At 40.8% G+C, this 27,858-nt stretch overlaps 1 protein-coding gene across 2 annotated transcripts; it reads right to left on the reverse strand.

Moving 5' to 3' along the window:
* Positions 1–3,760: 3,760 nt before the first annotated feature.
* Slc33a1 (solute carrier family 33 member 1) lies at positions 3,761–27,751 on the reverse strand. Of its 2 annotated transcripts, XM_028894519.2 has the most exons (6): positions 26,406–27,751; positions 18,838–19,028; positions 9,504–9,688; positions 8,995–9,112; positions 5,968–6,183; positions 3,761–4,828 (listed from the first exon to the last, which is right to left on the reverse strand). In XM_028894519.2, exons 1-6 carry the CDS (start codon positions 27,178–27,180, stop codon positions 4,661–4,663), a joined length of 1,653 nt encoding a protein of 550 aa, XP_028750352.1. In that variant the 5' UTR covers positions 27,181–27,751; the 3' UTR covers positions 3,761–4,660. The 2 variants fall into 2 exon arrangements, with proteins under 2 accessions (XP_028750352.1, XP_028750353.1); XM_028894520.2 differs by lacking the exon at positions 18,838–19,028 and having other exon boundaries at positions 26,406–26,546.
* Positions 27,752–27,858: the final 107 nt, after the last annotated feature.

Consider the following 27,858-nt stretch of genomic DNA (forward strand, 5'->3'; position numbering starts at 1 on the left):
TACTTTCTAAGTTCAAAAGATGATGTCTCTTTTAGGTAGAATTCATCCTTGATAAATAATTTGATTTAAAGTTCACTCTTGCGGCTGGAATTGTTAGCTCAGTAGAGTGCTTGGGTAGCAGGCCCAAAGTGCTAGGTTCACTCTCCAGCACCACATAAACCAGGTATGTGCCTGTAATCTTGGCACATGAGAGGTGGGAGTTCACTTCTATGGGACTACTTTAAGTGCAGGATAAGGTTATGAACCAAAGGATATAAACTGGTATACTAGATTGGTATACTGGTCTAAGAATGAGAGACGCATGTGAAGCTTGTCATTGTTTAAGAGCTAATTTAGATGGTGCAAAGGGACTATGGTGTGGGACAGATGAGGAGCTGGTAATCAGAGAGCAACAGCAGCAGCTCAGTAGCTTCACAGTGGGGACCACAGTTGGAACTGACTCTACTAGAACCTGTCTTTAGAAAAACCACTTATTTACTGCTGGGAGTGGTGATGCACGCCTTCAGTCCCAGGTTTCAGGAGGCAGAGGCATGCGGATCAACATGCATTTGAGGCTAGCTTGGCGTACAAAGTAAGTTTCAGGACAGCTGGGACTACACAGAGAAACCTTGTCTGGAAAAAAAAAATGGGGCGGGGGGAGAAAGAAAAGAAAAATCACTTACCTTCTCCTGGGCCTCTGTTTTTTGTGTAAAATAGGAATTACCAAACACCTACCTTTAAAAATAATAGATCCTCTTGATTAATTTATATGAGGACTTTTGAATGGTATCTTGAATCAAGTACTAAGTTTTGGCTGCTACAACTAATAGTTCAGGAACCTGTAATGATGACCACAGTGGACAGGTGTGGCGCTCCAAGGAAGAGCCTTTCCTTGTTTTCTTCTATTTAACTTTTTGCAGTGCTGGGCCAAGGCAGTAATCAGAAGTTGTTAATTTTTTAAGATTTCTTTATTTTTATGTGTATCGGTGTTTTATCTGAGCACATGGATATGCACCGAGTGCATATATTAGCCAGAAGAGAACAACAGATGCCCTGAGACTAGAGTCACAGAAGATTGTGACCCACCGTGGGTGATGGGATGGAACTGGAGTCCTTTGGAACAGCAGTCAGTACTCCTAACTGCTGAGCCACCTCTCCAGCTCCCACTGCGGATTTTAAAGGAAAAATACCCATAGGACATTTTCTTTAGTTTAACTTGAAAACAAAGCACTTCTTCAACCTGGGATTCTCATAGCCGGTCCTAGGCAGAATTATGATTGTATAGGATTTGCTGGAATATGTGGCTTAGATAATAGAGAAGAATAATTTCATCACTCGGGAGATACCAATTGTCCTAAAGAAAGAAGTTTTTATTTTCTAATTACACTTTACAAGAAATCTATACTTGTAATGAAGAATATAGATAAAAGATGGAAGAGCTGAGAAAAAGGAAGAAATGTCACATGGTTGTTGCCCAACTCTAGATTGAGGGGCAATTAGCAAAATTACTTTGATACTGATCCTGAAGAATTAACATTTAATTCTTGTTTTCATAAAAGACAAAATAACGAAGTTGATCAATTAACTTTTACAACAATAAATATTAAAATATACTATCTTCTTGGAGCTGGAGATTTGGCTCAGTGGTTAACAGCATTTGCTCCTCTTATAGAGGACCTGGGTTGAAGTCCCAAAACCAACATGGCAGCCCACACCTGTCTGTAACTCCAGTCCAGTTACAATACCTGGGGATATTGGGGACCCAACAACCTCTGTTAGCTTCCCTGGGAACCAGGCATGCATGTAGTATACCTACATACATATATGGAGGAAAAAACTTACATACGTGAAACAATAAATAATCTTAAAAATAAAATATTAAAACTATATATACTACATTCTTTATTCTTCTGTCTCTAGAGTTTACCCTACAAATTGCTCCCTTTCTCCTGTACATCCTGTGCCTTTATTTCCATTAAATTTAAGACAATGCTCAGTTTCAACTACTTAGAAAAACATTTGTTTGGGAACAAGTCCCTACTCCCACTCATACGGGCATCAGTCTTGCTTCCTAGAAGTAACAAACTCCTTACAATTCATCTTCACAATTTCTGGACTCCATGTTTTCTTTTCCTTTATTTATTTATTTATTTATTTTTTTTTGCTACTGTGGTTCTGCTTCTTCCTCCAGATCACATTGGTGATCTGGTTCATGAGGTGCATTGGTCCAGGAGGGAGGAGGGAGCAGAAGCAGGGAACAGGGTTCGAATGGCTGTCAGAACAACCAGGAGGCAGCCTTCCAGGAGATGACTTCCATGAATCGGCTAAACTTTATTCCAGAGTATAGGGAATATATAGGATTGGGGTGCCTGGGGACAAACCCTAATTTGCATTAAGCGGCACACTCCCTATCATAAGGCTTTGTATGTTGCAGCTGGGTCTGTAACAGAGCTCCTAATACAAGTCTTGATTACCATATGTGCAGCATGGGAAAGGCGTCTAGCAGGGAACTGTGCCAAGCAAGGGTCATGCTAAAGACAACTCAGACAATCAGGCTTAGAGACAGCTTTCAGATAATGTCAGTCTTCCTGGTTCAGGGACATTCTCCAGATAAGGGCAGGTACAGAGCAGGAAGTCTCCCTGGGGGGTAGCATGTGTGTGTGTGGGGGGGCCTCATGTTGCTAAGCTCTGGAGAAAGCTGCCAGGCCATGATAGACTGCACCCTCTGACCAGGAAGGCCTTCCAACAGCTACCATTCTAGTTTACTTCTTGTCTGCTATTCTCTTTAAGAGTTTGTAGCCAGGTGGTGGTGGCGCACACCTTTAATCCCAGCACTCGGGAGGCAGAGGCAGGCGGATCTCTGTGAGTTCGAGGCCAGCCTGGACTACCAAGTGAGTTCCAGGAAAAGGCGCAAAGCTACACAGAGAAACCCTGTGTTGGGAAAAAAAAAAAAGAGTTTGTAGCAGCAGCACATGCCTGTAATCTCACTACGTGGGAGATCATAACAGGAGGACTAAGGCAAATTTGAGGCCATCCTGGGCCACATAAAAGACATAATTTCAAAAAATAAAAAAAAATAAATAAAAACAAAAAAACCAAACCCTAAGAGTTAGGGTTGTAGTTTAAGGGTAGAAGGCAACTCCTTGGCCTTTTCTCATCAAAAGTTACAAACTTAGGCTGGGACAGTGGTGGCGCACGTCTTTAACTCCAGCACTCACGAGGCAGAGGCAGGTGGATCACTGTGAGTTTGAGGGCAGCATGGTCTACAAAGGGAGTTCCAGGACAGCCAAGGCTACACAGAGAAACCCTGTCTTGGGGAGAAAAAAAGAAGTTAACATATTCAATTCATATTTGAAATTTCGCAGATACTGTGGACTTGATCCAACAGTAATGCTATTTCTTTGGTAGCCACACAGTTGTAAAATGGTTCCCAAAAAAAGCAAGTGTTTTAAGAAACAGAAATACCTGGGTGCTGGAGAGATGGCTCAGAGGTTAAGAGCACTAACTGCTCTTCCAAAGGTCCTGAGTTCAATTCCCAGCAACCACGTGATGGCTCACAACCATCTATAATGAGATCTGGTACCCTCTTTGGGCATGCAGGCATACATGCAGGCAGAACACTGTATATATAACAAATAAATAAATCTTAAAAAAAGAAAAAGAAAAAGAAGTACCATTCCTGATTTGGCACAAAGTAATAAAGTGCTCAGTTAAGATTAAGAAATCATCTCCCACAGGGTTATTGTCAAAAGCATAAAATCTCTCTCTTTAAAACAGTAGCTTTAAGATTTATGGTGTTAACTCATTGAAATTTTATTTAATTGTAAGTTTACATTTTCTTCTCACAGTAATTAAAAAAACTACATAAGTTTTTATTTTTCCAGCTCAGCCACAAACACATACACCACAAACTTGATCCCCTCACTGGCTGTCTGTGTGCCATGACGCACTGTGACAAAAATCATACCGTAAACTAGGGCAAGAGCTAACAAGAAATCAAAATAGCTTCCCCAAAAGGAAGGGATAGGGAAATCAATAAATTAAAAACCATAGCTTTCATTTATAAAAAAATAGTTGAATAATCTTTTTATAAATCTTTCATGCTTACAAAAGCAAAAATTACATTTAAAATAGTTATTTTTAACAGATTCATTTGTACAATGTGGTTATGGTCAGAAAAACAACTCAATGTTTTAATAGTCTACATTTTCTCTGCATCAGATTCCACATAAATTTTTACAAATTTACAATTTAAAGTGAGAATTAACTTCCAATAAAGTCAAACTAGTTAGTTAGTACCTGAATATTAAGCTTTGTCCCACTTGATACATTGTACCAAAATGTTAAATACAACTCAATGACAGGTACTAACAACAATACTTGGCAGCAGGTGACCGCCCACGACTTTTCCATTGCATCTTAAAATATGCTTTGGTCAGTAAATTAACAGAAACCAAGTAATACAACCGAAAGAGTTGTTTCCTGGCCTTAAGTAAACGTTAAATACATTAATAAGGCAAGGAAAATATGATCAAACATACAAAGAAATTTCTATTTTTCAACTATTTGACATTTTAAGTTAAAATTAAACAATATTTTATACTCCTATACAATGATTATCATAGCTTTCTCAGTAAAACTAAACTACAATTACCTTCTAAAATGTCCAGTAATGTTGGCATTAATTGTTCCTTTTGCACTTCCATGAAGATGGTCCTTCATCCTGTAACTTTTTAAATTTTGGACCAAGAAAGAACCACCAACTAAATCCAATGAAAACACAGATAATGGATTCCACATAATAACCATCCAGAGCCGTCACACACGAGCCTCCAAGTTTTTTGCAGAGCTATAAAAATAAAAGTATAACAGTGTAACAAATACGCTATAACTTTTTCTTTCTTTCTTTCTTTTTTTTTTTTTTTGCTTTATAGAGACAAAGTCTAAGACAGCTTAGTTTCAAACTATGTACACCTAAGGATAACCTTAACTTCTGAATCTCTTCCTTACAATTCTCTAGTGCTGGGATTATAGACATATATCACTAAGTTTTGTTTTATGTGTAAAATGCAGAACTTTGCACGAGGCAAGCATTACACCAACTGAGTTATATCTTGGACCCATATTCTGTGATTTCATTATGGAAGTATTCAATAATTAATGTTTCTACTTTGTAACTAAGGAGAATAATCATATACATTTTTAAGAAAAGACTTCATTCAATGTTTCACTTTTTTCAAATGGTAAGCTATACTGATGTCTGTTTATTGTGTTTCTTTGGTTTTAGAGAAGATTAGGCTTATGTGGAAAACAGACTGGCCTCAAATTCACAATTCTCCTGCTGCAGGCTTCCAAGTGCCAGAATTATAAGCATAGGTCATGGTGTCTGGCTATGTTCATTAAGTTTATTTCTTCAACCCTACTAACAGGACTAAAAACAACTTTGAGCACTTACTGCAAATAATACTGATTTTCAAAATGGAATTTTCATATTTAAAAATGTGGAGAAATTTCCAATGAATTTATTCTAAAAGTAGACAAAATTAATTCGGTTTGAGACAAACAGGGTCTCATGATGTAGTCCCCGCTGGTCTAGAACTCCTTATGTAGACCAGGCTGGTCTGGAGCTCATGGAGACCTGCCTACCTCTGCCTCACCACTCCTGGTCCACAAGGAATATTACTTTGAAGTAATTTACCACCGAAACACTCACCATTCGGCTTTAGCTACAGCAGCAGTGTATGAAGGGCCAGTAGCGCCCGTTCTCAGCACTGTGAAGGGCAGTTCAGCAACCTCAGAATGGGAGAGACGGCTCTCTTGCTGAGAAGGACCTTTAGCTGAGCTGGTCTTACTGATACAGATTTGTACTCTTACTTATGATACAGCTAAAATATGTACATTTCCATACTAAAAGCTATAGGGATATATGATTTTAGACACAGTAAACACATCTCAAAACTTGTTCATTGTTATCTGAAACACACTTACTTCGATAGCATCGGGTGTTCGACAATTCTGGTTTGATGCTCCTACACACTCCTTCACTGTGAGAGGATCTACGAGCCAGAGAGCTACTGTAGACGGCCAGTTTCCTCCGAGATTGGACACAGTATTTAAAAGGGTCATGTATGTTCCTCCAATAAGAGGGTCACTGACCTTGGCATTGAAAGCCATTATCGACACATACATGCTGTACAGCGTGACCTGTGAGAAGAAGGGAACATTGGAATGGTGGGAGGAGGTTTTCTTCTTTTTTTCCTTTTCTGCTTTTGTTTTTTGTGTGAAGGGTATTTGGGAATGAGTATGGGGCACCAAACAAGAAGCATAAACTATGGAGCCCAGTTTTTTGACGTCTATGGTCAGACTTACAAACCATGTCTTAAATTAGGAACATTGGAATCATAAAACGCAAAATTAATTTTTCATACTTTTTACTGAATTCAATTCAACAAACATACTACAAGAACATGATGGTATAAAGATGAATTTTAAAACGCTACAATTCCCTTGAATAGATTATATACTGGAGAAACAGGAAATGGAGAATTAAGATAAAACATACTGGAAGTGCACACACTGTGCTCCTAGGCCAAAGATAAAGACTCGTTCCACCACAAACAATCAACGGAGATTGAAGGGAGAGGGACAGGTCAGGTGGTAGTGAGCCGCACAAAGTTCCTGTGTGAACTGCACCCACATACACCCCAGATGCGTCCATACAGTTCTACATCTACAGTAGAGAAGTGGACAGCAAAACATGCACATGTAGTATGCTCCAAAAATAGGGATAAATGATATCGACGAATACCATCTTGAAATTTATAAGACAATCTAGAAAGAACAAAAACCTTAGAAGATAAAAACCGAGAGACAGGAATAGAGACATACATCTTTAGTCCTAGTACTTAGGAAGATTTCAAGTGTAAGGCCAGTTCAGCAAACAGTGTCTCAAACATAACCAGAAAGGGGCAAAAATTAATTAACCCTTCATTAGAAAGATAGAAACTATTTCCAAGACAGTACTCCTCTGAGCAGTGCTCCGTGTTTATAAACAATGGAATTCCCAAGGGAATACAGAGGCGGTGGGGGCAGCTCAGTGGTGGAGCAAAGCCACATTAGGACTGAAGACATTGCATTCCATGACAGCGAGGAGGTGCCTTTCATGGTAAGCTTTCTGACATCCTTAACACATAAATTCCGGAAATGACAAAGATTTTGGCTTGACTGACTCAGTCACATTCAACACTCAGGACAGCTGCTGTCACACAGCACAAGCTCACTTAACACATCAGAAATGGTGACACTGATGCCACACATCATAGATCATACATCATTCCTCCTGTCTAAGAGACCTTGAATCTCTTTCTCCCTGAAGGTCTGTGTGGTTGTCTAAGCTTCTCTGACTACGCTTTGAGAAGTTCTCCAAGAAACACAGCCCTTGGACTATAATGACATAGTTAGTCCATACACTTCGTTCCCTAGGTGGACAGAGAGCCACTGACTGAACCAAATGCTTCCCTTTAATGTCTATTATGTGTCGGGCACTAACTTTGTTAAAACAGAAGTATGTATTTGACATACTGGCCCCAATGCCTTTACAAGCTTATGGTGGGTTAGATATGATCCACTATGGGATTCATTATTGACTGACTGACTGATGGATTGTTTGTTTGTTTGTGAGACACAGTATCACGTAGCCCAGGCTAGGCCCCAATACACTATGTTGCCAAGACTGCCCTTGATCTTCAGATCTTCCTGCCCCCACCTCTAAAATGCTGGCATTACAGGTGTGGAATTACCACACCTGGATCCTAAATTATTTGATTGTACAGAAAAAAAAACAAAACAAAACAAAATGAAAAACTATTGAGAATATTAAGGTTTCAGTCAAAAACCAAGAAGTTAGTATATATCTTACTTTCAAAACATTAGACTAGGTTTTACTAAGAAATTCAGTGACTCTTTAATATACATCAGCGATAATTACAGCTGAATATCAAACCTTACTGCTGGGCCTCTGCCACCTCCTTGAGTCACTTCTACTCAGAACCAAACCCTCACTCTGAAAGAGCAACTCCAGTGAGGCTAAAGCAGAGGAGAGCTCACGTCTTTTGGGGATGCCGGCACACAAAACACACACAGGCAGTTTATCACACAGCTGCCGAAACTCAGAGTAAATCTGTTAATCCAAAATCTAAGTCTAAGATGACTTAAATCTGTCTCGCCAGCTTAAGAAAAGGCAACAGAAATTAAAGAACGCATCCAAAACTGAGCCAGGTAGAGCATTTGGAAGACTGAGATGACCAGGAAAATCAATGGGAGTTCCAGTTTCAGACCAGTGTGAGCTACATAGTAAGTTTAAACCTAGGCCTGGTTATCTGGGAAGACCCTGTCTCAAAAATAAACACAAACACCTTCCCCTACATCTAAGAATAAACCAAGGTATACTTACTAAGAGTAAACTTAGCACTGAAATATAATAAATTCTTGATAAATGAACAATTTAAAGAAAAATGAATGGATAAACTCCTTTTTCATGACTAACGCTCATTAAGTTAAAAGATAATAGACTTCAATTCACCACCAAATTACTTCATTGTCAGATTCACATGGAAACCTTCAACTTCATTAAAGTAGCTGTGAAAATTTTTCCTCAGGGTCTGGAAGATGACGCAATACATAAGAAACTTCCTCTGTAACTATGGGGACTTGAGTTCTAATGCTCACCCGTGAATGAGTGAGTGCCTGGAACTCATTCCAGCTTGTGGAGCAGAACAGGCAGATCACCAGCCAGCTTAGGCAAAATGGCAAGTTTCCGGTTTAGTGAGAAAGCCTGTTGCAAGACATTACAGAAAGTGATAGAGTAAGACACCTAACATCCTGCTCTGGCCTTTACATGTGTGTCCAAGGGTCCACATACTTCCATAATCCTGTGCCTATAACACACACACACACACACACACACACACACACACACACACACACACACACACACACACTTTCCTCTCAGCTTACCTGATGTAAGGCATAACTCAGCAGCACTATAATATAGTAATAGATGGGGAATCCTCCTTGATGCTCTACTTTAGGAGTCCACCAAACAAGCAGGGCATATTCTAATCCAAGCAATAATCTACAAAAAGAAAAGAAACACCCATTTTTAATAACCTGTATTAAAAACAGCTAGAGCCAGGCATGGTGGCACATGTTTTTAATCTCAGACTCAGGAGAAAGAGGCAAATGGATCTCTGAGTTTGAGGTCAGCCTGGTCTACACTGTAAGTTCCAGAACAGCCAGGGCGACATAGTGAGACACTGCTTCAAAATAACAGTAACAAAACAAAAATACTGCCTGTCCCCCAACAACAAAAGGACATGCTAGCATTGGAAAAGAGAAAAGTCACCTAAAAGACACTGACATCAAGGCTGCATCATGCCTCCCCCAGTCCCACCCATACGTTCTCCCCCAAGGTGCACGCACAATCCTGAACACAACCTTTGTTATTTGGCAGGCTCTGTCATTACCTGTAGGGCATGGCTTTGTAAAATATGTTCAGTGGCTGGGGCCCTGCAGTGTACTTGCTGATGATCAGTGGCAGGATTATCTGCAGAGGGACCATCGGAACGGCCAGTAAGGCCAGGTGCTCTTTAGGTACTCCCTCTTCGACCAGTTTCAGGCCTGTCACGGCATCTGCTGCTGAAAAGCCAATCTGCAACATACACACAGAAGTGGTTTAGCTCCTGACACATGTGGTGCCTGTGTCGAAACACACATAGTGCTACACAACCTTCAGTCGCTTCACTGACCCGTCAGTCACAAGTACAGAGTTGTCAAGTTATAGAAGGTATATTTTGCACTATGGTTTACCACTATTATGTGGTGAAAACAATGGAAAATGCAATATTGGTAGAACTGTAGATAGTTTTAATTACAACTAAATTTCCACTTTGACAAAGTTCAACCCAGGCCTTTCATCCCAGCCTTTAGGAGGCAGAAGCACCAGGCAGACTGTGAGTTCTAAGCCATCTTGGTCTGTATGAGGATTTTCAGGCCAGCCAGGGCTACACAGCGAGACTGTCTCAAAAAGTAAAAACCAGTTGGTTGAAGTGGCACGACTTTAAGCCTAGCACTCACGAAGCAAAGGCAGGCATTTCTCTGGGAATTCGAGCCAGCCTAGTCTACACAGAGAGCTCCAGGACAGCCAGGGCAATGTAGACAGCCTCCTCTCAAAAAACAAAGAAACCAAAACAGAAAACAAACACTTGCTCAATCTATTATAAGTTTAAAATTCTACTTACTGCTTTGTGTATCATAAACTTAAAAGAAAAGTTTCTGGTTAACTATATATAAATTTGATTCAAATGAAGAAGCACTACCACATTATTTTTTGACAATTTTTCATAAATTAAAATAAAAATTTCCAAATGCATCTAACATTTCAAAATCAATTCTAAGAAACCAGTATACTGGAAAGGTTGAATAAAATATGGAAAAAGAGCCTGGCATGGTGGCACAAGCCTTTAGTACCAGCACTTGGGAGGCAGAGGCAGGTAGTTCAAGGCCAGCCTGCTCTACAGAGTCAGTTCCAGGACAGTCAGGGTTACAAAAAGAAACTCCGTTTTAGTGTGTGGGGGGGGAAGAGGGGTGGAGTGGAAAAAGAAAACATATACTTAATTAGATTAATTCTTACAGACATCAATAAATAGTAAGGATGATAAAAGCAGCAGGCAAAGTTTGAAATAAGACAGCTATATAGTCTCAGGGATCTCCTTATGAGTTGGTTTAGTTACAAAAGGAAAAACTAATTTCGCAGTCTCCACAAAGTCATTAAAAGCTACAAAATAACAGGGATTAGAGCATGATATGGATCCCATGTAATTCCCCGAAGACGCCGAAACATTACTTCTGTGAGGTTCCTACTAACCTATGGACAACCTGGACCTAACATTACCTAAACTGAAACACAAACAGAAGGTCATTCTATAGAAATCTCGTCTTTCTTTTTATTTTTGGTGGGGTTTTGGTTTATTTGGTCTTTTTGTTTTGTTTTCTTTTGAAACAGAGTCTCTCTTGTAGCACAGACTGACTTAGAATTCACTATGTAACTCAGTATGGCCTCATAGCCATGGAACTTAGAGTAATTATCCTGCCTCAAACTCCTGAATACTGAGGTTAGACATGAGAGCCACCATGCCTCACTCTAAACAGTTCTATATTATTAAGTCAGGCGGCGGTGATGCACACCTTTAATCCCAGCACTCGGGAGGCAGAACCAGGTGGATCTCTGTGAGTTCGAGGCCAGCCTGGACTACAGAGCAAGATCCAGGACAAGCACCAAAACTACACATAGAAGCCCTATCTCAAAAAACCAAAATAAATAAACAAATGAATAAATAAATAAAACAGTTCTGCATTCTTAAAAATAATAGTAATTTTGGGGGCTGGAGAGGCGCCTCAGCGGTTAAGAACACTGACTGTTCTTCCAGAGGACCTGGGTACAATTCCCAGCACCCACATGGCAGCTCACAACTGCCTGTAACTCCAGTTCCAAAAGACCAGACACCCATGGCAAAATATCAATGTACATAAAATAAAAATAAATAACTTTTAAAAAATCTCTAAAAAAAAAAGAAAAGAAGTAATAATAATTTCAAAGTTGTAGTCAAACTTTACCCTACAGCATGCTGAAGTAGATCCTGAATTGGATCACGGCCAGGAAACATGGACTGAGAAAGACTGTTATCTGAACAACTGGGAAAACTAAGAGATAAGCTATGGTTAGTTTGGTGGTTTGAATGGAAATAACCCCTATAGGCTCATAAGAAGTGGCACTATTAGGGGGTGTGGCCTTGTAGGAGTGGGTGTGGCTTTGCTGGAGGAGGTGTGTCACTGGGGTTGGGCTTTGAGGTTCCAGATGCTCAAGCCAGGCCCAGTGTGTCATCATCTCTTCCTGCTGCCTGTGGATCTAGGTGCAGAACTTTCAGTTCCTTCTCCAGCCTCATGTCTGCCTGTGTGCCACCAGGCTTTCTACCATGATGATAATGGACTAAACCTCTAACCCTTTAATTTAACCCCAGTTAAACGCTTTCCTTTATAAGAGTTGCTGTGGTCACAGTGTCTCTTCATAGCAATAAATTCTAACTAAGACAGGTAGGTTACTATCTCAACTTAAAAGGTTTTAACTATTCACTAGACTATACTGAATCTGATTTGTGTTTTGAAATGGTTCTATGCAGCCAAGGACCTCAACTATAAAGCTGAGGATGATCCTGAACTCTTTCTGATCTCTGTACTGGGATTACAAGTGTTCTCCCACACCCAACTGTGAGCTACGATTTTTCTTAAGGATGTTTTGTTCTCAGGAAATATACACTTAAGTTATTTAGGGGAGCTTGTGATATGCACGAGTTACTCTGAACACACACACACACACACACACACACACACACACACACACACACTCATGGGGTGGAGAGATGGCTCAGCTATTAAAAGTGCTTACTGTTCTTCTAAAGGACCCAAGTTCAGTTCCCAGCATCCATATTGGGCAGTTCATAACTGCCTGTAGCCATCAGCTCTAGGGGATCTGATATCCTCTTTCTAGTCTCTGTGGTACCCACATGCACATATACACAAATACATTTAAGTAAAAATAAAAATAAATGTTAAGGAAAGAACAAGTCATCTGGGCATAGTGGCACATGTCTTTAATCCTAGCACTTGGGAAGTAAAGGCTGAGAATTCAAGGACAACCTGGTCTACATAGCAAGTTCCAGGATAACCAGGGCTACATAGTGAGACCCTATCTCAACAAGCCACTCCCCAACAAAAAAGAAGTCAGAAGTGATGAGACACACCTATAATCCCAGCACTAGGGAAGTGAAGGTGGAGGCAGAAAGTCAAGAGTTCAATGCCAGTCTTAGCTACAAGACATACAAAAAATATAAAAAGAACAACAAAATCATAATATAGAACAGCAAACCTACAGATCAAAGTAGAGCAGAGTTAAATGTTATCAATTAAAGAATCTCAAAAAAGAGTTATTTAGATTTTACTGCTAGTAAAGTTTCAGAAAGAAGACAATTATATCACATGAATTGAGTTTGAGGCCAGTGTAGGATATATGAGACCCTGTGTCAATAAAAATTTAAAGATCAGAGCTGGAGAGATGGCTCAATGGTTAAGAGCACTGGCTACTCTTCCAGAGGACCTGGGTGCAATTCCCAGCACCCACATGTGGTTCATAACCACCATCTCCAGTTCCAAGGCATCTGATGCCCTCTTCTGACCTCTAGTCACTAGGCACACATGTGGTGCACAGACATACATGCAGGCAAAACACCAATACACATAAAAAAAAAAAAAAACAAAAGAAAGGTCAATGATTAAGTTAACTGTAATAAGTGCATAATTTTCATTTGCATTATATTCACTCTGTATGACAGATATGTAAAGTAACTAAACATTTCCTCTTAAAAGGTTTATGATAGGAATATTTGTAATACATATATCTAACAAAACAATATGCCCAGTGTGTGACACACACACACACACACACACACACACACACACACACATACACACACACTTTTTTACAATTTAAAGATAAACACAGCTTTGGATAGTCAAATAGCCAATAACAACATGAAAGATGCTCTACTTCCTTAACCCTCTAGCAAATACAAATTATAAACATAACAAGGTGCCACTACATACTCAATAGAATTACAAAAATTAAATTGTATGTTTTCAAGGATGTGAAACAATCTACTCACACTGTTGGAAGTAGGAAGCTGAAACTGGGGACAGAAAGAGAAAACTAACAGGACGTGGAAAGGGAAAGAATCCCCTTACCCCAGAGTCTGTTGAGAGTCCAGCCCAGCTGGGCATAGCGTTGTAAGCCTTCAATCCAGGGGAGGCAGAGGAAGGTGAGTTTGAGGCCAGTTGGTCTACACAGGGAGTTCTACCTCAGCCAGAACTACATAGTGAGATCCTGCCAGAAAAACAAAACAAAAGAAAAAGAAAAAAACCAAAACACTCGGCACAAGAACTGACCCAGACGCCTCCCCGAGGGCTGGCTCTCAGAGTATCAGACAGTGCCATGCAAACTGCCAAGGGAGAGGGGCAACTGTTCTACCCCGCTGTAAAGCCTATGAACCACAGCAGTAACTGGACTGCCAAGATATATTCAACAGTGCAATAGCGTCGGAGCCTGCCGACAGTCAGCTGGGTAGCTGGGTAGAGGCGTGCGGTTTGAAGAGACAAAGAAAAAGACAGAAAAGAGTCGAGAGGTCTGCCGGTCAATGCCGGACAGTCCCGAGTTTATTTCACAGCCAGCTTATGTACAGTCTTGAAGGACAGAGGTAGAACAATGCACAGCACAGGCATTCAACCACTGTCTACCCTGTCCTTGAGTAAAGGAGCAGGCAGTTTCCTCTTGTATCTCGATGTACCTCTAGCTGGCGTCAGCAGCATGTGTCTAGATAGATAGCATGTTCCTTCCCATGGGCTAATCAGGACTTTCTCACAGCCCTGGAGCAAGCAAGCTTGAACTCTACTGACTCAGATTCAAACTGGGAAACTTAGTCAGTTGTGGGCTCCCATACAATAGCGGCACTTTTATTTAGCAGGTAATAAGCAGCTATCTCATTGGACTTAAGGCTCACTCAACAGTAGGAAATACACACCCGTAGGGACTGTAAACCTAGCCAACTATCTATGAATGGAGAGACCACGGAGCTAAAACCTGAGAGGAAAACCTACTACTGCCATTTTCCTAAATCAATATAATTTCTAACTATATTCTGAATATGGCTCCTCATACCTACAGATAAGTGTAGTTCTCACCCCTCATCAACTATTTCTCTTTGCAACAGACCGAGACTAAGAGAGAGATCCACAACTAGTCAAAATGCAGAGAACAACCCCAACTGATGCATCTTACTTACGAGTAAGGCTCGGGGCACACTGAGGGCGAGGAGGTGGAAAGAACCTAAGATTCAAAATAACAGAGCATCTGCTGTGCAAGAGTTCGATGTATGACAGGGAAACTGTCAAAAATATAGTTGCCTAGGGGCTGGAGAGATGGCTCAGTGGTTAAGAGCACTGACTGCTCTTCCAGAGGACCCAGGTTCAATTCCCAGCACCTACATGGCAGCTGACAACTGTAACTCCAGTTCCAGGGAACCCGACACCCATGGCAAAACACCAATGCACATAAAATGAAAATAAAACAGGAAAAAATACAGTTGCCTAAATAAGACTAGCATAATAACAACACAAGTTAACACGACAGCACAGACACGGGGAATCCCACAAGACCCCACTCCTAGAAGAAGAGCTACATGTAGTCAATGGCTGCTGAGAGGGAGAATTAGTTTCCTCCCAGGACAACTTCCCACACACACAGGTTGTCCAATCCGAAGTGCTCAGCCCTGGACACACGTACACGGAAGTAAAGCTAAATGGACTCAGTAGATTATATACACGTGTGTGCATATATATATATATACCTGTTACAATCATAAAGAAGGTGTCATGAAGTCAGGCAGCGGTGGCGCAAACCTTTCATCCCGACACTTGGGAGGCAGAGGAAGGATGATCTCTGTGAGTTCGAGGCCAGCCTGGTCTACTACAGAGTGAGATCCAGGACAGTCAGGGCTAGACGACACAGTGAAACCCTGTTTTGAAAGGAAGAAGGAAGAAAAGGAGAAAGCAGGAGAAGATGACGATGAAGAAATCATGAATTTGGAAGTGGGAACTTGGGAGGCTTTGAAGGAGCTGGATTAGGAGTAATGCAGATTCATACTCACTTTTAAAGTTCTCAAAAGAAAATATTAATTAAGCAGGGAAAAAAAGAATTGCTATGCAATTAACACAATTAACAACACTTGCTGTGAAGACTCCCTACACAGAGCAAATACTCCTTTTATGCAATGATTTTGAAATAAGAATGTCAAGATACAATGAACCATGCATAACGACTAATCTTTAATACCGTCCAGCACAGCCCACTCCTTTCCTAGATACTCCTGGGAATCTCACAAGACTACTGACTTTTGTTTATTGTAAAACATCTTGACCCCCACCGCAAACCTTGGGACTAGGTTGTTACCTATCAGCTTTACTTCTCTCCACTGCATCTCTGGTATCGGCCTATGATCTCATTTCTGTTCCTTTACAACCTTTCAGATGTAGCTTCAGAAGCAAAATCATATACGGCTATCATAGAGACCCTTGAGATGTCTATGCCCCCATATGAGCATGTATTCTCATTTCCCTAAGCACCTCCCATTTTTCAGCTCTGTTTTATATTGACTTACCCTGAAAAAAACAAAAAAAATTTTTTTTTTCCAGCTTCACCTGAGTCGACAGGTCTCTGGAAAGAAACTCCTCAGGCTGCTACAGGTGGAAGCAGAGAGGTGTCTCTCTGGCCCTACCTCACTATCTAACAGAGCGACTATTTAAAAAAAAAAAAAAAAAAAATGCTAAAATATACTGTAATTCAGAAGCAAAATCATATATGGCTATTATAGAGACCCTTGAGATGTCTATGCCCCCATATGAGCATGTATTCTCATTTCCCTAAGCACCTCCCATTTTTCAGCTCTGTTTTATATTGACTTACCCTGAAAAAAACAAAAAAAAAATTTTTTTTCCAGCTTCACCTGAGTCGACAGGTCTCTGGAAAGAAACTCCTCAGGCTGCTACAGTTGGAAGCAGAGAGGTGTCTCTCTGGCCCTACCTCACTATCCTAACAGAGCCACTATTTAAAAAAAAAAAAAAAAAAAAAAAAAAACCTGCCTAGAAGTATATACTGTGTTATTCCTATAACCTGGTGATTTAACTCATCAATATTTACCTATCAGTAATAAGAATAAATGTTCACACACACACACACACACACACACACAAAAAAAAAAATCATCCACATGAATATTTACAGAAGCACTATTCCCAATAAACCACAACCACCTAAACATGTCTTAAAAAATATATATACTGGCATATTCATAAAATGGGATTTAGGGTAATGAGATGAACAAACTCGCTATAAATAAAACATAAGTTAGACGTGATGCACACCATAGTCCTAACACATGGGAGATGGAGGCAGGGAGCTGAAACATTCAACACCGAGCTTGGAAGAAGGCTAAGCTGCTAAGAGCCCCTGATTGCTCTTCCAGAGGACAAGGGCTCAGTCCCAGCACCCATGTGGCAGGCAGATCACAATCATCTGTAACTCTAGTTCCAGGGGATCCAATGCACTCTTCTGGCCACCACAGGCACTGCATACATGTGGTACAGACATACATGCAAGCCAAACACCCATATACATAAAATAAAAATAAATAAATCTTTTAAAAACTATTCAACATCAACATCAGCTACATACTAAGTCTGAAGCTAGCCCCTAGGCACATGATATTGTCTCATTAAAAAATCCATAGCAAATTTACATATTATGACTATTAATGTAGGTATTAAAACATAATTAAAAATACTGAATGATACAGGAATATGTCTGGAATAAGACAAAAAGAACTATAAAATTATATATAATATGATTCAATTCTACTTTTAAACTGTTGTGTAAACACATACATCAAGTATGTATATATATATAGTTACATGCACACATAGAGAAAAAGAGCTTAAAAAAGAATAAGCCAGCACTCCAAAGGCGGAGAGAGGCAGGAAGATCTCTGTGAGTTCAAGGCCAGCCTGGTCTACATATTGAGTTATAGGCAGGCAAGGGCTGTGGAGTGAGACCCTATCTCAAAAACAATAGAAAACAAAGGAATGTGCCCAAAAATGTTCATTTCTAAATGACGTGACTGAATACAATGTTATCTTCCCTGAACCTTTCTTCTAACTACTTCTCCATCATCATTAAAGAGGAGTAACTCATTATTAAAATGAAAGAAATGAAGCTACAGTATTTACTCTAGGCCTCTTATAAGACCGCTGTAGTGTATTCATGTAGATGAATTTAAAAAAATACTGTAAGTTTAGACTTTGGGAACATGCTACAGCCTATTATAACAAAATATACTTGCTTACCTTGCTTCTATCATAATATCTTCAAAAGTTTTAGAGCTACAGAACTGAGACTTGTTTTGTTTTTTGAGACGGGGTCTTACACTATAACCCAGATTGGCCTTGATGTCACATCGATGTTCCTGCCCCAACTTCCACTGTACTGAAACTAAAGGCATTAGCCACAACATCTGGCTAAGCAGAGACTTTTGGGGTGAGTGGGTGTGGGGGAGGTTTAAGAAGAGAGTTTCTTTGTGTAGCCTTGGCTGTCCTGGAACTTGCTCTGTAGACCAGGCTGCCCTTGAACTCAGAGATCTCCCTGCCTCTGCCTCCTGAGTGCTGGGATTAAAGACTTACGCCACCACCCCCTGGCTAAGCAAAGATATCTTAATGAAAAATGTAAATTATCAGTAATCCCAATTGTTTCACGGTAATTTCCTTTCAGTATTTTAAAAAATAATTCAATGGATTTTTAAATATTCATACACTTCCTTGTAAGCCACATTCTCAGTGAATGACTTTACTACCCCAATATTAAGGGCATGTTCCTTACAATAGTAGAAAGCTCTGTCACTTCAAGGTGTACATCTCATTCCAACCATTACTATTGTTAACAGTATCTACATATGGACATAACTTCAAGATCCCAAGACGTATAGCTTACTTAGAAGTGATATTTGATAACATCACTTAAAAATATATTTAATAGGCAGGAAATATTGCTTTTCATTGTTAAATCCTATGGTATTAGTAGGGGACTTATGGGAAGTCATTGAAAGTATTCCATCATAATGATAAATTTGTTTAAAAATCTCTTACCTTTGAAGTTAGAATCAGAAGGCAAAATGTCAGAACTGCTGGCATTTTTACAATTTCAAACAGCAGCTTGTAAGTATCTGTGATCCCTTGTGTTTCTTCTTTTACTATTGACACTTCCTTGTTTTCTTTTTTCAGAAGAGCTACTAATGTCGTTGTTATTAAAAACACAGTTCCCCAGAAAAAAAGAAAATCTGAAATTAAGAATGTTTTAGTCTATAATTAATTTTTGAAATGTAACTTCATTGAAACTACATAAAATACAACTTTCCTTAACCTAAAAAAAAAAAAAATTAAACTTTTATGCTAAAAATTTTGTTTGAGACACAGCAGATGAATAAAAAAGTCCTGACTCTTTAAACATATAGACACAAAATTGACTGATACTTACCTTGGGGGGTGGGTTACAGATGTAATTAAAGTGTTTTAGGTAGGGGAAGGAAGTGATTTTCACATCACCTAAGGTTCATTAGTTATACTTATAGACCCAACCATTCCCTGTGCTAAACTAGGACAGTCTAGGTGACCAAGAATGTGCGACTGAACCAAGCACGGCGGTGCACACCTGCACTCCCAGCACTCGGGAGGCTGACAAGAGTGTCTGAGGCTAACTGGGGCTACAAAGCTAATTCAAGGCCAGCCAGAGATACAGAGCCAGGGGGGCTGGAACATCCCTGTAGTCCCAGCCCTTGGGAGGCAGAGCCAGAAGGACCAACAGTTAAGGCCATCCTTCACTAGACAGTGAGTTCGAAGCCACTATATGTAGCCCTGTTTTTAAATTTAAAAAAAAAAAAAAAAAAACTGAACTCTCCATCCCAAACCAACCACATGATTATTTGCTTTAGATCCCCTGCCCCCTGAGTGTAAGTGTGTGGGGGTGTGTGTAATACATGTGTGTCAGAATGCAGATGCAAGTTCATGTAGAAATCAAAGGACCCTGGGGAGTCCACTTCCACTGTGGGTTCTAGGGATTGAACTCGGATGGTCAGGTGTGCATGGCAAGTACCCACTGAGCTCTTTGCCAGCTCACATTTAATAGTTTTTATTTCGAATCTCTCTGCAGTATCTGTAGATGATAAATGAAGACATGGTGTGCTGTCTGTACTGTTTCATGGAAAGAGATTTAACAGATGTGTAGGGGGGAGAGAGTAATGACCTAGAAGAATCTTCCTAAGAGCCAGAAGGAACAGCAATAATAGAGCACATACAACATGATATAAATGTACAAAGCATTTTTACACAAGCCCCTCTGTAATGCACATTATATGGTAAACTGCCAAATGCTGTTTGAGCTCACTAAGAAGCTGGCTTTGGAGCTGCCCCTCGATTCAGACCCAAACACATCTGTCTCAAAGTGTTCCCAGTACTCATACCTAGTGGCCTGTAACTCCAGCTCCAGTGTGCCTCTGGCCTCTATGGATACTTGTACTCACATGTATATACTCACCCACCCCCACGTACACAATTAAAAATAATAAAAATGAATCTTAAAATGAGATGAATGATGATTTGCTTAGAGACTTTCACTTACAGCAGTATTTTCATTAAGAAAGCTTTTATTGGTGGTTTGTAAGGGCTGCCAACAGAAATTCCAATTAAAAGGTTTTTTTGGGAGAGGGGGGTAAGAAACTTGTCTTGAAAAAAACCACAAAACAAATGAACAAAAAAAGAATTAAAAGTATAGATTCTTCAGTTATATTTTAGGTTTAAGAGCTTCATTTCTCAAGGAAAAATAATTTTGCTTAGTACATCTTAATGATTTTAATGAAAAAAATTATCATCTAGAATTTAAATTTCTTTATGCCAATGCCCACAGAAGGATGTTATATGCACAGGTAAGTCTATTTCTGATTTCCCTGTGTTTTGGGGGAACCATAGGAAGTAGTCACAATGGGACACTCAGAGCCAGAATTCAGTCTCTGAACCTCACATGTACAGAAGAGTGAAAAGCCAAGAGCTCAGAAGTAAAGGCTTAGTCCCTGCTTCAGCATAACCATTAAACACACTGCCCATGCCTATTGGTTACTAACATCAGTTCCAGAGTACAGTGTACCAATCTCTGTGAAAGTACACATCAGCTCTCCAGCATGATGCATATTAATACACAACCAAGATGACAAAGCTCATGTCCAACCTTCACAAACATGAGATTTTGAAATATTCTAAGTGCCTACAAGAACTTGCCTAATGCACCCATGAATGCAGATATTAAGAACATGTAGCAATTTACCATTGATGAATAAAAATGTAAAGGCTGGCCAGGCAGTGGTGGCATATGCCTTTCATCCCAGCACTCGGGAAGCAGAGGCAGGTGCATCTATGAGTTCTAGGCCAGCCTGGACTAAAGAGCAAGTTCCAGTGCTATGCAGAGAAAGCCTGTCTCAGGGGAAAAAAAAAAATTTATACACATACACACAATATAAATGCTGGCACACTAATATCCATTATAAGCTCAGGAGAAAAGCAGTATAGCTCATTTGAAGCTCAAAGTTAGGGACCTGGCAAGATGGTCCAGCCAGTAACAGTACTTCCTACACAAGCCTTACCACTTGAGTTCAATCTCTGGAACCCACATAAAGGTAAAAGAGAACTGTCCATGAAGCTGTCCTCTGACTTCCACAGATACATATACATAAGTGTGTATATACACATACACACATAAATAAACAATATTATCAATCTTAAATTTTTTTAGAAGAATTCATCTTATATATCCTAATATAGTGTCATTGTGGAGTTCATGGTGTATTTTTATAGTGGCTGGTACTTCATGGTATAGATAGTCTCCAACATCAATCTTAGGGACAAATAGCTTAGTAAGAAATACTGTGACCATGCACAGTAGCACATACCTTTAATCTCAATAAGAGGGGGCAGAGGAAGAGGCAGGTGGATTTTTCTGGATTTGAAGCCAGCCTGGTCTACACAGCTACTTCCAAACCAGCCAGGACTGCCTAAGACTCTGTTTCAAAAACCAAAACCAAAACAGCACATCAGATTCAAATAGTCCTTTATAATTCATACTATTCTGTGAAACAAATAGACTATGAAACTATTAAAGTAACTAAAATGAGAAACAGCAAGAGTACCAAGTGCTGGCAAGCACAGAGAGAAAATGAGTTATTCAGAAATAAAATGGCACGGGCAGTACCAGTGTCGTGTGCACTTGAGAGGCTAGCGGAGGAGAGGGGGCATCTCTGGTCTAACAATTACAAAGATCAAAAGCAAGCCCAGCTCACAGCTAACACTTATAATTCTAGCATTTGTAAGGCTGAGGCAGGAGGACTACTACAAGTTCAAATTCAGCCAGGGTTATGTAATGACTCTAGGATAGCCAGAGAGTTGGGCTAGAGTGAGGTGCTGTCTGTCCTCCCATTAAAAAAAAAACAAATAAAAAAAAAAAAGAAGCAGACTGAAGCTAAGAGAGACATGATAATAACAGAAAGGAATCTTAAGGTCAGTCATGATTGTCATGTTACAAAAAGCTATATATACATGGAGTAAAATTGCATGGAAACACACACACACAATCACATATACACCCCCTCCCACATGGTTAACTAGTGAAATCTGTTATAGGTTATAGCCACACCACTTTCTTGGTGTGATATTTAGTTATTCATGTGCATGTATGTGTATGTGGGTGGTGGTGGTCGGAGGACTACTTGTGAGAGATAGTTTTCTTTCTCTACCACGTGGGTCACAGGGATTGAAACTTGGGTCATCAGGCTTGGCAGCAGGCACCCGAGACACTGAGCCATCTTGTTCGTCTTAATATTTTAACATAGAGAACACTTTAATATTATACTAACCCTAGTAGTACAAAAAACCCTTACCATTCCCCAAGGGTCACCTAACTTCTCCCCACACAACTGAATGAAGGGTAATATTCTGTTTATTATTGCTCTTACGATTGTGTACATGCATGTGCACAGGCACACATGTCACAGAGTACATGTGAAGGTCAGAGGGCAACTTTGGGGAGTTGGTTCTCCTTCCACTGTGGGTTCCAGGAATCAAAATCATGTCTTCGGCTTGAGGTGCAAGCACTGCTCACCTGCTGAGCTGTCTTCCACTGCAATATCTTAAGCCTAACACAAGTGCTAAAGGATGCATTACAGCCAACATTAGAAAAACAAAAACAATAATTTATCTATTCAGTAATGAGCCTATTATGCTTGCTTAAATTCTAAAAAGCATATCTAGTTACACAAAATGTTAATGAGTACTGCAAGACTAATTTACCACTACGGAGACATTAGTCTGCTTTCTTCCTGTTCAAAAATGTATGCCTCATACGTAGCACTTTACTAGAACTTGACTAGTTTGATTTAGATCCATTAGTTTTTCTTCAGAGAAATGTATCCCCTTCTCTCTGATTGATTCCTATATGTACATATTTATCTTATTTTAAAGCAAATTTAAAAGTCATTTGGGGCTGGAGAGGTGGCTCATTAATAAAGAGTACTGGCTGCTCTTCCACAGGACCCACATTTGGTTCCCTGCACCCACACGGTGGCTCAGCCTAGGTCAGTTAAAAAATAAAAACTTGAACCCATCACTTCTAAGAACCAGGTATTCTTCAAGTGGGTGATCTTTTCAGACAGGTGGAGTCACAATGCTGTATTTGTCTCAAAACAAAACAAAACAAAAAAACAAAACCAGCCCCATCAGCGCATATTTAGATCTTAAGGTTTTCCTTGAGGGTTCTCCTAATTTCCTAGCAATATAGGCAAAATATTAGATTAAAAGCCACAAACTAAGTGTAACACAAATTGCTAAATGGTCTTACTAATAGAAAACCTGGAGCCAGACACTGGGGTGAAAGTTGAAAGATCAGAGAAACAGAACAAGCCAGCCATGTTCTTACCTCTACTAAATCCTCAGCCTCAAGAGAGAGACTTCCTTTTTATTAACACCTTATATACCTTTCCGTGCCCTGCAACCTTCCTTCCTTCCTAGTGTTGGAATTAAAGGCGTTGCCACCATGCCTGGCTGTTCCCAGTGTGGCCTTGAACTCTCAGAGATCAGGATGGCTCTCTGTCTCCCGAATGCTAGGATTAAAGGTGTGTGCTGCCTGACCTCTAAGTTTAATATAGTGGTTGGCTTTGTCCTCTGATCCCAGGCAAGCTTTATTGGGGTGCACAATATATCACCACACCTAAGCTCTAAGTACGTGTCTCTAGTCCTTTGACAGCAGTTTCCTCATCATAAACATGAAGAAACAAATGCATCATCTTTTTGCCCTTCTGGATTTCTCATCCCTTGCTGCTTAAAGGGTCTCTCTTTGTTCAGGTTCTTGGGAAACAAAGGGTTTAAGAAGAGAAAAGGCCTACTTCTGAGATCAGGACTGTCCTGAAGCTATGAAAAAGCCACTCCGTAGAACCAAGGTTTTGTTTCCTGGAGATTTTATCTCATCTCATCATTCCTGCTCTCAATATGCTGCCTAGATTACTGCTTTCTAAATGTCCAAACTGTTCTTTCTCAGTATATTTCTTCTGCAGTGCCTGCAATTAATCACAGAATTTTAAAAAAATGAAAGGTTTGTTTTCTCTTTCATGTGTATTAGTGTTTTCCTGTATGTGTGTAAATGCACTTTGTGTTCCTGGTGTCCATGAAGGCCAGAAAGTACTGCATCCCCTGAAACTGGAGTTACAGAGGGTTGTAAGTCATCATATAGGTGCTAAGAACTCAGGACACCTGCAAGAGTATCAAGAGCTCTTAACCGGAGTCATCTCTCAAGCCCTTGGCTGTTTGGTTTGTTTTTAAGTTACAGATTCTAATACGCAGAGTTTCTAGACAGTGGGCTTATCTCCTCTTTATTTACCTAGGCAATGGTATTGCCTTCATATGATTCCACGTTCTTTAAATTCCTCAAAACCACTAGCTAGTTAAACTGGGCATGGTAGTGCATAATTTAAGTATGTGGATCCTGAGAAGGATGGAGGTTTGATACCAGTTTAGCCTCCTTTCAGAAACTAAGGACTAGACAAAGGTCAATAGTAGAACCCTAGCACTGAGAGGGGAAAACCCACTGGTTAATGAGGTTGGGACTTAGCACAGTGGAAAACAGTTTGCCTTTTATGCAGGAGAACTGGGTTCATTTCCCAGCACCAGGGACACACAAACAGAAACAAAATCCACAGAATATGGTTTCATTATTACCAAGTTACAGAAACCTCAAAACTAGTAATATGACATACGTTAGCATTAAAATTAAAAACTTTTTAACACACCTTTAATCCCAGCACTTGGAAGGCAGAGGCAGGCAGATCTCTGTGAGTTCAAGGCCAGCATGGTCTACAAAGCAAGTTCCAGGAAAGGCGCAGAGAAACCCTGTCTCGAAAAAAAAAAAAAAAAAAAAAAAAAAAAAAAAAAAATTAAACAAAATCAAAAGTCCACTACAGATAGAAAAGTTAAATTTTTTTTTTTTTTTTTTTTTAGAAAAGTTAAATTTTAAAGTAAGCTATTTTAGAATCTTCTGGAGAACAAAGTTCACATTCCAGTTATTCAAAGAGATATTCAGAAAACCAGCATCAGCCTAAGCAAGGATCCAACAGGAATAATGTCAACTGTTATCTCTACCACAGTCTACCAATGGCTGGCTATTCTGGGCCTCTCCAATGTTCATCTCTACTGTTCCCAGTTGGCAGGCATTCTTTTATTTGCAGGAGGCCCTTAGAATCCTGTCACTTAGCCAACGTCAGAAAGCTTATATTAACCACCCGTGCCATTCAACAGATTGCTAGATAAGGACTATTCGTGAAACAATAAAGGTGGGAAAAGATGAGAAAGCAAGAGACTAGAACTCTCAATCCACCAAATCACGAAAGAAAAATATGCACCATGTTTAAAATGTGAGTATTTTTAAAATGTGCACTTGTGCATCAAGCAAATGCCCATGGATCTTTAACTCGGGGTTCTGTTATCTTATCAGTTGTTTTCCCCCTTCACTGAAGAGGACTGATCAATATGACTGTGCTAATGTCATGGACTGGCCTTTAGTGATACTTGAGAGAAGCACATTTTAACAAAAACAGAAAACATACGTAAGTCATCTACCACATAGATTCCTGGTAAATTTAAGGAAGCCAGATCTAGTGGCACATGCTTGTAATCTCAGCACTCAGGAGGCTGAAGCTGGACTGAGTTTGAGGTTGGCTGTGCAGACCCTTAAAAAAAAATCCAGTAAACAGAATTCAGAAATAATTCAAACCCATATGGACAAATGTCACCTGGTTTCTCTCCTACAAAGAATCTAAAAGGAAAAAAAAGTGTATGTGAACTATTTGAAGGAAGAGGGCAAGGAGAGAGGAGAACAAGGGTGTGTCATGGAAGAGAGCATGAGCAAAGTACATGTGTGTGTGTGTGTGTGTGTGTGTGTGTGTGTGTGTATGAAAATCTCATAATGAAAGCCAATATTGTGTGTTAATTGCAGAGAAATGAAATTAAATACTTTGTGCATCATTAAAAAAATTAAATGCAAGCAAAAGAGAGATCCCATCAAAAGTTTGTCAAAAGCATTCACAAGTATAAAATAAACTAACAGTATAATAGTTTAAGTATAGTACCTGAAAGGGTAACGATTCCTCTGGGTTGAGGCTGAAACCGCAAATATTTGTTACAAAAATCAGCAGATTCAAGAGCCAAAAACAAAACATTGCCCAAAAAATAGCCTGCTGTTTGGCCCACAGAATTGCACGTGGAAGCATAGCCCACATTTTCACGGGATAACATAGTTAACGCCCAACCATCCACAGCGATATCCTGTGTGGCGGCCAGGAATTCAAACAAAAAGAATGTCACAGTGAGAGCAACCACATCAGGTGTTCTGCCATCAGTATTTCCGAGCATATGGTCCACCTGAGTGGATAAATATATCATGAAGATTCCTAGTATATACTGAGTAGGGACAAGCCAGGACTTGCGACGACCGAAGTTCTTAAAGTAGACAGCGTCAACCAAGGGCGCCCAGAGCAACTTAAGGCTGAAAGGCCAGAAGACAAAACTGAAGAAAGCCTGGTCTGTATAGCTAACATTTTTGCTCTGCAAAATGAGTGGGATGCTCCCCGCCAGGCCCAAGGGGATGCCCTGAAGCACGTAAAGAAAGAGCAGTAACAAAATGCTACTTAGTTCGGCTCTGTAGCTCCGCGGGGCTTTTGGGATGTCACTTGGGCCGGCATCTCCAAGAAGAGCTTCTCGGTCCCCCTCCCCGCCCACCAAGTCCGAGTGACTCTCATCCCAGCCGCCTGGCGGTAGCGGGCCACTCTTCATATCCAGAGCGTGGCTGAACATGCCTGGCCGCCGCTGCCGACTGCTGTCCTTGTGGGAGATGGTCGGTGACATATCAGAGACGACGCAGAGCCCGGTCTGTGGTGGCCTGAGGCTGGCGTTTTTGGATCAGTCTAGTCCCAGGTCCAAGGCAACCGCTCTGGACCAGGGTCTCGGAGGCTCACCGCCAGGAGGGCGGACGCGGGGAGACTAGTTGTTTTGCAGCACGGAGCCAGATCCCCGGCCGGTGACCCAGGCAAAGCCTGGGTCGCTGCCCGGAGGAGCAACTTCAGGGAGCTTGCAGGAGCACTCCCGGCGGGCGCGCCGGGCTCGAGGCTGGCGGAGCGGCCGTGGCGCTGCGATGGTGGCGGGTCGCAAGTGCGGCGGGACCCGAAAGCCCGCCTGCCTACCCGCTGCCAGGAGGTCTCCGCGGCCACCGCAGCCGACACCCGGCTCAGCCCGCACAGAGGCACAGGATGACTTCCTGCCTCGCGCTTCGGGAAGTGGTTCCCTTCCCAAATAAGTCCCCTGCCCGCCTCCAGACCGCGGCAACCAATCAGGACAAGCTCCGGTGGCTGGGTCGGCAAACAACGTTTGCTAGGAACCATTCATTCCCTCGTTCCTGACGCCCAGGGAGGAATAACCCCTGCGTACCGTGCGTCCTGGATGAAGCGACGCAAATGCCTGGGTTCCGTCTGCGCGTGCGCTTGCGTGGAACTCGTGGGTCTAGGCCATTGGGCCCTCGTCGCCACG

The sequence above is a fragment of the Peromyscus leucopus genome, chromosome 6, assembly GCF_004664715.2.
Source record: "Peromyscus leucopus breed LL Stock chromosome 6, UCI_PerLeu_2.1, whole genome shotgun sequence".
NCBI classification, from domain to species: Eukaryota; Metazoa; Chordata; class Mammalia; order Rodentia; family Cricetidae; genus Peromyscus; species Peromyscus leucopus.